General features: G+C 38.5%; 1 protein-coding gene across 1 annotated transcript in view; it reads left to right on the top strand.

Annotated features, from left to right (window-relative positions):
• Positions 1-12,399, top strand: part of CCDC83 (coiled-coil domain containing 83) — a 234,343-nt gene that overhangs the window by 38,820 nt on the left and 183,124 nt on the right. The window contains exon 4 of the mRNA XM_053705596.1: positions 10,638-10,806. Within this exon, the coding sequence (XP_053561571.1) occupies positions 10,638-10,806 (169 nt within the window). The remainder of the gene's footprint in view (positions 1-10,637; positions 10,807-12,399) is intronic.

The following is a 12,399-nucleotide window of genomic DNA, read 5'->3' as shown; positions in this document are numbered from 1 at the left end:
TAACTTTCTGATTAGGGATATAGTCCAGAATTTTAGAATCTGTAATTATAATTTTTTTTTCACTTGGATAATTTTTGTTAGCCTTACTGCATAATAATTAATTACTGTTGCATATTATCCCCTTTATGCTGTTAGGACATTCTATGCCGTCCTAATATCGCTGGGCTTTAACGCCTTTAGGGCGGCATGGAACGCCCTACCTTATACGACGTCCTGCAGCTTCCCCCTTTGATGAAGGCAAGGATCGACCTGGGGGCATGCCTAGCAGTGTAGGCAGTCTCTCAATGTATGATCCCTGCCTTGAAATCACTCGATCACATCGACAATTGCATGATTTAATTTTTACTAATAATGTTTACATTTGAACTTTGTTACGATGGGAATACTATAGCACCGCCACAAAGAGGTTAAAGGGACATGAAGTCAAAATTACATTTTCATGGTTTAGCTAGAGCAGTGGTTCAAAATCTTTTTCAGGTCACTGCCCCCTTGGTTCTGTAAACTCACCATCATCTCCCAACTAACATAACTCATAAAATAGTATTCAGATCAGGAGCCTCATTTATTAATGCCCGTATGGACAAGGTTTGCCTCCAGGAACCTTGTCCACTCGAGAGACAAATGTGTCAGCGGCTAGCTCCCACTAGTGTAAGATATGTGTGTATTATTTTTCAACAGGAAATACTAAGAGAACAAAGCACATTAGAAAACGTACGTAAAATGTATTAAAACTTTATCTTTATATTCTGATACCAGCTTTTTGAAGTCGATAGTCACTGTGCAAGGAATTTTAAATTGCCATAGTCAAAGAGCATGAGTTGATTCCTTTGCTTGGATCATTGCTGTACTACTCTACCAATAAATAAACTATTTAGAAAGTGTTCTACTTACCAAAGTGTTATATAGTGCATCACAAGATTTTTTCTCATGACAGAAGATTTATAAACCTTAGATGATTGACTGTGTACAAAGTTACTCAGACAAGCACAAGAAGCCTTAGCTATGTTTCCAACTACTACACAATGATTCTAAACTGTGCAGTTAATGTTAATAATAAATGCTGACTTCCAGTAGACGGTGAAACAAGACCTTTTATCACTCAGCAGCAACATGATAAAGTTGTTTTGCTTTGCACATCTAGGATAAACCACAACAAACATACATCTAGATTACGAGTTTTGAGCGCTATAGGGAAATTAACGACCGCCACTAAAGCAGCGGTATTTAACCTCCCTACTGCTATCACAGGTTTTCTAAAACCCGACTTGCGCGGGCGATATGGTAGCGTTGAGCTCCATACGTCACCCAAATACAAGCGGTGTTTTGACGTGCTCGTGCATGATTTCCCCATAGACATCAATGGGGAGAGTCGGCTAAAAAAAAGCCTAACACCTTCGATAGCGGAAACAAAAGCTCCGTAACGCAGCCCCATTGATGTCTATGGGGAAAGAAAAAGTTACGTTTAAACCTAACACCCTAACATAAAAACCACGTCTAAACACCCCTAATCTGCTGCCCCTAACATCGCCGCAACCTACGTAAATGTTATTAACCCCTAATCTGCTCCCCCTAACATCGCCTCCACCTAAATAAAACTATTAACAACTAATCTGCTGCTCCCGATATCGCCACCACCTACATTACAGTTATTAACCCCTAATCTGCCATCCCAATTTCGCCGCCACTATACTAAAGTTATTAACCCCTAAACCTCTGGCCTCCCACATCACTAACACTAAATAAATATATTAACCCCTAAACCTAACCCTAAGCATAACCCTAACATAACCCTAAGCCTATATCTAACCCTAATCCCCCTAACTTAAATATAATTAAAATAAATCTAAAAAAAAATAAATACTTACCAATAAAATACAACCTAAGCTAGCTACAATATAACTAATAGTTACATTGTAGCTAGCTTAGGTTTTATTTTTATTTCACAGCTATGTTTGTATTTATTTTAACTAGGTAGACTAGTTAGTACAAAATTAAAAACGAAATTATCTAAAATAAAAATGAATTACTCCTAATCTATTAGCCCTATCAAAATAAAAAAGCCCCCCCAAAATAAAAATAACCCTAGCCTACACTAAAATACCAATGGCCCTTAAAAGGGCCTTTTGAGGGGCATTGCCCCAAAGAAATCAGGTCTTTTACCTGTAAAAAAAATACAAACAACCCCCCAACAGTAAAACCCACCACCCAACCAACCAACCCCCCCAAATAAAAGCGTAAAACTCATAACTGCTGACTTTAGATGGCGGTACAGATCTTGTCATTTTAGGCTGTACCGCTCACTCTTTGGCCTCACAGCAAAACTCGTAATACCGGCGCAATGGAAGTCCCATTGATAAAGGACTTTTTTAAAAGTGCGGTACTGATGTTGCGTAACGGCCAAAAAGGTGTAAACCTAAGCAAACCATTGCCCTGAAAAAAGCATTTGGATGGGCATTGCACTTAAAAGGGCATTTAGCTCTTTTGCCATGCCCTGAAAAGGGCAATCAGCTCTTTTACGAAGTGCCCAAACCCTAAGCTAAAAATAAAACCCACCCAAAAAACCCTTAAAAAACCTAACACTAACCCCCGAAGATCCACTTACAGTTTTCAAAGTCCGGACATCCATCCTCATCCAGCCAGCGAAGTCCTCATCGAAGCAGGCAGAAGTCTTCATCCAAGCGGGCATAAGTCCTCATCAAATCGGCCAGAAATCTTCATCCAGACGGCATCTTCTATCTTCATCCATCTGGCGCGGAGTGGGTCCATCGTCAAGACATCTGGCGCGGAGCATCCTCTTATTCCGATGGTCACTGAAGAATGAAGTTTCCCTTTAAGTGGCGTCCCTTACATTCCAATTGACTGATAGAATTCTATCAGCCAATAGGAATTAAAGGTGAAAAAAACCTATTGACTGTTGCAATCAGCCAATAGGATTTAGCTTTCATCCTATTGGCTGATCCAATCAGCCAATAGGATTGAGCTTGCATTCTATTGGCTGATTGGAATAGCCAATAGAATGCGAGCTCAATCCTATTGGCTAATTGCAGTTAAAGGGACATTAAACACTTTGAGATGGTAATATTGAATGATAAATTGTATATATAAAACAACTCTGCAATATACTTTCATTATTTATTTTGTCCTCTTTGCCTGTAATTCCATTCTGAAATTGTGAACTTTTCAGTTCCTGTTAGAAATGGAAGTGCAGAACACTTAAATCCAGCACAACCATTGGCTTCATACTCTAGTGACCTATTTATAACTGACCCTAATTGGCCACAGCAGAGATGGTAACACAAGTTACAACATGGCAGCCCCCAGTGTTTTATAGACACTAAAACTTTACACTTATTTTGTCACTTTTTAAACAACTAATGAAATTTTAAAAAATACATCTACATGTTAGTCATGGACTAATCTTTTCTTTGAATGCATCATTCTATCTAGCATGTATTTAGTGTTTAATGTCCCTTTAACAGTTTAGTTATGAGTTTTATGCTACAGCTTTGTAGCGTAAAACTCATAACTGCTGACTTTAGATGGAGGTACAGATCTTATCATTTTAGGCTGTACCGCTCACTCTTTGGCCTCACAGCAAAACTCGTAATACCGGCGCAATGGAAGTCCCATTGAAAAAGGACTTTTTAAAAAGTGCGGTACTGATGTTGCGTGACGGCCAAAAAGACTTGTAATAGCGGCGTTAGGGAAATAGCAGTGTTATGAAGCATAACGATGCTTTTTCACTCATAACGCCAAACTTGTAATCTAGCTGTATGATAATTATACTAGGAGGGCCCACTAGCATCCTCTTCCACTCCTTTTCTACTAGCCCCCCTATAGTAATTCCAGTGCCTCCCTTCCACCTCTTATGCCTGTTAGTGTCCCTCTCAGTAATCCCATCACCCCCCAGGGGGACAATACTGCCCACGTTGGGAACCACTGAGCTAGAGCATGCAATTTTAAGAAATGTTTAAATTTACTTTTATTATCAAATGTACTTCATTATCTTGGTATATTTTCTTGAAAAATATACCAAGATATATATATATATGTTTTATAATTTTGCTTTGTTGGAAATCGTTTTTGATGATCTCATTATTGTTTTTAATTATCTCATTATTAATTTTCTGATATGATTGTGAATGCCTAATTATTTACCATGTTACATAATAAAGCATATTGTTTCAATATGAAGTTTGGTATGTGTTTTATAAGGTTTCCTAGGCCGCCCATTACAAAAAAGTTTACAACAACATCCAGAATGTGCTTTCCTGAATTTTTAGGTGTACAAATAACATTACATATTGTTTTGAATTTGTCGTGATGAATGTAGAACCAGTTTTTATGTTGATAATACATAGTGTAGAATGTTTTAGTCATATAGCTTTTTAAAACTTTAAAATGCCGTACAGAAAAAGCTCTGTGTTTCAAATTTTCAAATTCAATTAAATACATAGTTTATTATTCACTTAAAGGGATACTAGAGCCAATTTTTTTTCTTTCCTGATTCAGCAGGCAATTTTAAGCAACTTTCGAATTTACTCCTGATATCAATTTTTCTTCGTTCTCTTGCTATCTTTATTTAAAAAAGAAGGCAGCTAAGCTAAGGAGCCAGCCCATTTGTGAATCAAATCAGGTTGTGAATCAAAAAACATAATTTATGTAAGAACTTACCTGATAAATTCATTTCTTTCATATTAACAAGAGTCCATGAGCTAGTGACGTATGGGATATACATTCCTACCAGGAGGGGCAAAGTTTCCCAAACCTTAAAATGCCTATAAATACACCCCTCACCACACCCACAAATCAGTTTAACGAATAGCCAAGAAGTGGGGTGATAAGAAAAAAAGTGCGAAGCATATAAAATAAGGAATTGGAATAATTGTGCTTTATACAAAAAAATCATAACCACCACAAAAAAGGGTGGGCCTCATGGACTCTTGTTAATATGAAAGAAATGAATTTATCAGGTAAGTTCTTACATAAATTATGTTTTCTTTCATGTAATTAACAAGAGTCCATGAGCTAGTGACGTATGGGATAATGACTACCCAAGATGTGGATCTTTCCACACAAGAGTCACTAGAGAGGGAGGGATAAAATAAAGACAGCCAATTCCTGCTGAAAATAATCCACACCCAAAATAAAGTTTAACAAAAAACATAAGCAGAAGATTCAAACTGAAACCGCTGCCTGAAGAACTTTTCTACCAAAAACTGCTTCAGAAGAAGAAAATACATCAAAATGGTAGAATTTAGTAAAAGTATGCAAAGAGGACCAAGTTGCTGCTTTGCAGATCTGGTCAACCGAAGCTTCATTCCTAAACGCCCAGGAAGTAGATACTGACCTAGTAGAATGAGCTGTAATTCTCTGAGGCGGAATTTTACCCGACTCAACATAGGCAAGATGAATTAAAGATTTCAACCAAGATGCCAAAGAAATGGCAGAAGCTTTCTGGCCTTTCCTAGAACCGGAAAAGATAACAAATAGACTAGAAGTCTTACAGAAAGATTTCGTAGCTTCAACATAATATTTCAAAGCTCTAACAACATCCAAAGAATGCAACGATTTCTCCTTAGAATTCTTAGGATTAGGACATAATGAAGGAACCACAATTTCTCTACTAATGTTGTTGGAATTCACAACTTTAGGTAAAATTCAAAAGAAGTTCGCAACACCGCCTTATCCTGATGAAGAATCAGAAAAGGAGACTCACAAGAAAGAGCAGATAATTCAGAAACTCTTCTGGTAGAAGAGATGGCCAAAAGGAACAAAACTTTCCAAGAAAGTAATTTAATATCCAATGAATGCATAGGTTCAAATGGAGGAGCTTGAAGAGCCCCCAGAACCAAATTCAAACTCCAGGAGGAGAAATTGACTTAATGACAGGCTTTATACGAACCAAAGCTTGTACAAAACAATGAATATCAGGAAGAATAGCAATCTTTCTGTGAAAAAGAACAGAAAGAGCAGAGATTTGTCCTTTCAAGGAACTTGCGGACAACCCCTTATCTAAACCATCCTGAAGAAATTGTAATATTCTCGGTATTCTAAAAGAATGCCAAGAAAAATGATGAGAAAGACACCAAGAAATATAAGTCTTCCAGACTCTATAATATATCTCTCTGGATACAGATTTACGAGCCTGTAACATAGTATTAATCACAGAGTCAGAGAAACCTCTTTGACCAAGAATCAAGCGTTCAATCTCCATACCTTTAAATTTAAGGATTTCAGATCCTGATGGAAAAAAGGACCTTGAGACAAAAGGTCTGGTCTTAACGGAAGAGTCCACGGTTGGCAAGAGGCCATCCGGACAGGATCCGCATACCAAAACCTGTGAGGCCATGCCGGAGCTACCAGCAGAACAAACGAGCATTCCTTCAGAATCTTGGAGATTACTCTTGGAAGAAGAACTAGAGGCGGAAAGATATAGGCAGGATGATACTTCCAAGGAAGTGAAAATGCATCCACTGCCTCCGCCTGAAGATCCCGGGATCTGGACAGATACCTGGGAAGTTTCTTGTTTAGATGAGAAGCCATCAGATCTATTTCTGGAAGTTCCCACATTTGAACAATCTGAAGAAATACCTCTGGGTGAAGAGACCATTCGCCCGGATGCAACGTTTGGCGACTGAGATAATCCGCTTTCCAATTGTCCATACCTGGGATATAAACCGCAGAGATTAGACAGGAGCTGGATTCCGCCCAAACCAAAATTCGAGATACTTCTTTCATAGCCAGAGGACTGTGAGTCCCTCCTTGATGATTGATGTATGCCACAGTTGTGACATTGTCTTATCTGAAAACAATGAACAACTCTCTCTTCAGAAGAGGCCAAGACTGAAGAGCTCTGAAAATTGCACGGAGTTCCAAAATATTGATCGGAAATCTCACCTCCTGAGATTCCCAAACCCCTTGTGCCGTCAGAGACCCCCACACAGCTCCCCAACCTGTAAGACTTGAATCTGTTGAGATTATAGTCCAGGTCGGAAGAACAAAAAAGCCCCCTGAACTAAACGATGGTGATCTGTCCACCATGTCAGAGAGTGTCGTAAAATCGGTTTAAAGATATTAATTGAGATATCTTTGAGTAATCCCTGCACCATTGGTTCAGCATACAGAGCTGAAGAGGTCGCATGTGAAAACGAGCAAAGGAGATCGCATCTGATGCGGCAGTCCTAAGACCCAACATTTCCATGCATAAGGCTACCAAAGGGAATGATTGTGACTGAAGGTTTTGACAAGCTGATATCAATGTTAAACTTCTCTTGTCTGACAAGAACAGAGTCATAGACACTGAATTTATCTAGAAACCTAAAAAGGTTACCCTTGTCTGAGGAATCAATGAACTGAATGGTAAATTGATCCTCCAACCATGAACTTGAAGAAACAACACAAGTCGATTCGTATGAGATTCTTCGAAAATGAGAAGACTGAGCAAGTACCAAGATATCGTCCAAATAAGGAAATACCAAAACCCTATTCTCTGATTACAGAAGAAGGGCACCGAGAACCTTTGAAAAAAATTCTTGGAACTGAGGCTAGACCAAACAGTAGAGCCACAAAACTGGTAATGCTTGTCTAAAAAGAGAATCTCAGACACTAAAAGTGATCTGGATGAATCGGAATATGCAGATACACATCCTGTAAATCTATTGTAGACATATAATGCCCTTGCTAAACAAAAGGCAGGATAGTCCTACAGTAACCATCTTGAATGTTGGTATCCTAACATAACGATTCAATAATGATAGATCCAGAACTGGTCTGAAGGAATTGACCTTCTTTGGTACAATGAAGAGATAAAATAAAACCCCAGCCCCTGTTCCAGAACTGGAACTGGCATAAATACTCCAGCCAACTCTAGATCTGAAACACATTTCAGAAATGCTGAGCCTTGCTGTGTCAACTGGGACACGGGAAAGAAAAGAATCTCTTAGCAGGAGGCCTTAACTTGAAGCCAATTCTGTACCTTTCTGAAACAATGTTTCTGAAACCAGAGATTAAGAACGGAATTGATCCAAATTTCTTTGAAGAAAACGTAATCTGCTCCATACCAGCTGAGCTGGAATAAGGGCCGCACCTTCATAGGTACTTAGGAGCTGACTATAGGTTTCTATAAGGCTTGGATATATTCCAAACTGGAAATAGTTTCCAAACTGATACCGCTCCTGAGGATGAAGGATCAGGCTTTTGTTCCTTGTTGTGAGGAAAGGAACGAAATGATTATTTACCCTGGAAAGAAAGGGAAAGCAAAGTTGACTTAGAAGACATGTCAGCATTCCAAGTTTAATCCATAAAGCTTTTCTAGCTAAAATAGCTAGAGACATATACCTGACATCAACTCTAATGATATCAAAAGATGGTATCACCAATAAAATAATTAGCATGTTATAGAGTAATAATAATGCTATAAAATTATGATCTGTTACCTGTTGCGCTAAAGCTTCTAACCAAAAAGTTGAAGCTGCAGCAACATCCGCTAAAAATATAGCAGGTCTAAGAAGATTACCTGAACATAAGTAAGCTTTTCTTAGAAAAGATTCAATTTTCCTATCTAAAGGATCCTTAAATGAAGTACTATCTGCCATAGGAATAGTAGTACATTAGCAGGAGTAGAGACAGCCCCATAACCTTAGGGATTTTTGTCCCAAAAAACTCTAATCTGTCAGATGGCACAGGATATAATTTGCTTAAACGTCTAGAAGGAGTAAATAAATTACCCAAATTATTCCATTCCCTGGAAATTACTTCAGAAATAGCATCAGGGAGATAAAACACTTCTGGAATAACTACAGGAGATTTAAAAACCTTATTTAAACGTTTACATTTAGTATCAAGAGGACCAGAATCCTCTATTTCTAATGCAAATAACACTTCTTTAAGTAAAGAACGAATAAATTCCATCTTGAACAAATACAAAGATTTATCAGCATCAACCTCTGAGACAGAAACCTCTGAACCAGAAGAACCATTATCAGTATCAGAATGATGATGTTCATTTAAAAATTCATCTGAAAAAAAGAGAAGTTTTAAAAGACTTTTATGTATACTAGAAGGAGAAATAACAGACATAGCCTTCTTAATGGATTTAAAAAATAAAATCTCTTATGTTATCAGGAACACTCTGAAAATTAGATGTTGACGGACAGCAACAGGTAATGTAATAGTACTAAAGGAAATTTTATCTGCATTAATAAGTTTGACATGACATGCAATACAAATAACAGCTGGAGAAACAGATACCAAAAGTTTATAGCAGACTTAGCTTGGTAGCTCCAGCACTGTGCAGTGATTTTCCTGTAGTATCTTCTGACTCAGTTGCAACGTGGAACATCTTGCAATATGTAAAAGAAAAAAACAACATATAAAGCAAAATTGATCAAATTCCTTAAATGACAGTTTCAGGAATGGGAAAAAAATGCCAGTGAACAAGCTTCTAGCAACCAGAAGCAATAAATAATGAGACTTAAATAATGTGGAGACAAAAATGACGCCCATATTTTTTAGCGCCAAAAAAGACGCCCACATTATTTGGCGCCTAAAATGTTTTTGGCGCCAAAAATGACGCCACATCCGGAACGCCGACATCTTTGACGCAAAATAACGTCAAAAAATGACGCAACTTCCGGCGACACGTATGACGCCGGAAACGGAAAATAATTTTTGCGCCAAAAAAGTCCGCGCCAAGAATGACGCAATAAAATGAAGCATTTTCAGCCCCCGCGAGCCTAACAGCCCACAGGGAAAAAAGTCAAATTTTTGAGGTAAGAAAAAATATGATAATTCAATGCATAATCCCAAATATGAAACTGACTGTCTGGAAATAAGGAAAGTTGAACATTCTGAGTCAAGGCAAATAAATGTTTGAATACATATATTTAGAACTTTATAAATAAAGTGCCCAACCATAGCTTAGAGTGTCACAGAAAATAAGACTTACTTACCCCAGGACACTCATCTACATGTTTGTAGAAAGCCAAACCAGTACTGAAACGAGAATCAGTAGAGGAAATGGTAAATATAAGAGTATATCGTCGATCTGAAAAGGGAGGTAAGAGATGAATCTCTACGACCGATAACAGAGAACCTTATGAAATAGACCCCGTAGAAGGAGATCACTGCATTCAATAGGCAATACTCTCTTCACATCCCTCTGACATTCACTGCACGCTGAGAGGAAAACCGGGCTCCAACTTGCTGCGGAGCGCATATCAACGTAGAATCTAGCACAAACTTACTTCACCACCTCCCTTGGAGGCAAAGTTTGTAAAACTGATTTGTGGGTGTGGTGAGGGGTGTATTTATAGGCATTTTAAGGTTTGGGAAACTTTGCCCCTCCTGGTAGGAATGTATATCCCATACGTCACTAGCTCATGGACTCTTGTTAATTACATGAAAGAAATGGGCCGGCTTCTAAACTTACATTCTTGCTTAATTCTTGATAATAGGAGTAAATTAGAAAGTTGCTTAAAATTGCATGCTCTATCTGAATCAGGAAAGATAAAATTTGGGTTCAATGTCCCTTTAAATATTTCGTTTAATGAGCATTTACATCATCTCCTGATACAACACTTTACTGTCTATCTAGAAGGTAATGTCTATTTGACTACATATTTTGCATTATACAGAATGATCGTCTAAAAGCAGAACAAGACGGACACTTTAAAGAGCTTCTGAATGCAGCGAAAGACCAGGAACAAGAACTTGCAAAGAAGGAAGTTGTAAACAGAGAGCAAGTTGACCTGGCGATAAAACAAAAATGGGAGTATACGCGGGAGAAGGAACGTCTTTTAGAAGGTGATTTAATTAATTTACACAATGAATGGTTTAAAAGGCACCGCAGTTTTAGGTTTAAAGGGCTATACAGGGAGTGCAGAATTATTAGGCAAATGAGTATTTTGACCACATCATCCTCTTTATGCATGTTGTCTTACTCCAAGCTGTATAGGCTCGAAAGCCTACTACCAATTAAGCATATTAGGTGATGTGCATCTCTGTAATGAGAAGGGGTGTGGTCTAATGACATCAACACCCTATATCAGGTGTGCATAATTATTAGGCAACTTCCTTTCCTTTGGCAAAATGGGTCAAAAGAAGGACTTGACAGGCTCAGAAAAGTAAAAAATAGTGAGATATCTTGCAGAGGGATGCAGCACTCTTAAAATTGCAAAGCTTCTGAAGCGTGATCATCGAACAATCAAGCGTTTCATTCAAAATAGTCAACAGGGTCACAAGAAGCGTGTGGAAAAACCAAGGCGCAAAATAACTGCCCATGAACTGAGAAAAGTCAAGCGTGCAGCTGCCAAGATGCCACTTGCCACCAGTTTGGCCATATTTCAGAGCTGCAACATCACTGGAGTGCCCAAAAGCACAAGGTGTGCAATACTCAGAGACATGGCCAAGGTAAGAAAGGCTGAAAGACGACCACCACTGAACAAGACACACAAGCTGAAACGTCAAGACTGGGCCAAGAAATATCTCAAGACTGATTTTTCTAAGGTTTTATGGACTGATGAAATGAGAGTGAGTCTTGATGGGCCAGATGGATGGGCCCGTGGCTGGATTGGTAAAGGGCAGAGAGCTCCAGTCCGACTCAGACGCCAGCAAGGTGGAGGTGGAGTACTGGTTTGGGCTGGTATCATCAAAGATGAGCTTGTGGGGCCTTTTCGGGTTGAGGATGGAGTGAAGCTCAACTCCCAGTCCTACTGCCAGTTTCTGGAAGACACCTTCTTCAAGCAGTGGTACAGGAAGAAGTCTGCATCCTTCAAGAAAAACATGATTTTCATGCAGGACAATGCTCCATCACACGCGTCCAAGTACTCCACAGCGTGGCTGGCAAGAAAGGGTATAAAAGAAGAAAATCTAATGACATGGCCTCCTTGTTCACCTGATCTGAACCCCATTGAGAACCTGTGGTCCATCATCAAATGTGAGATTTACAAGGAGGGAAAACAGTACACCTCTCTGAACAGTGTCTTGGAGGCTGTGGTTGCTGCTGCACGCAATGTTGATGGTGAACAGATCAAAACACTGACAGAATCCATGGATGGCAGGCTTTTGAGTGTCCTTGCAAAGAAAGTTGGCTATATTGGTCACTGATTTGTTTTTGTTTTGTTTTTGAATGTCAGAAATGTATATTTGTGAATGTTGAGATGTTATATTGGTTTCACTGGTAAAAATAAATAATTGAAATGGGTATATATTTGTTTTTTGTTAAGTTGCCTAATAATTATGCACAGTAATAGTCACCTGCACACACAGATATCCCCCTAAAATAGCTATAACTAAAAACAAACTAAAAACTACTTCCAAAACTATTCAGCTTTGATATTAATGAGTTTTTTGGGTTCATTGAGAACATGGTTGTTGTTCAATAATAAAATTAATCCT

Source organism: Bombina bombina, chromosome 3 (assembly GCF_027579735.1).
Source record: "Bombina bombina isolate aBomBom1 chromosome 3, aBomBom1.pri, whole genome shotgun sequence".
NCBI lineage: Eukaryota > Metazoa > Chordata > Amphibia > Anura > Bombinatoridae > Bombina > Bombina bombina.
Note: the sequence above shows the minus strand (reverse complement) of the source record. Positions and strands in the feature narration are given on the sequence as shown.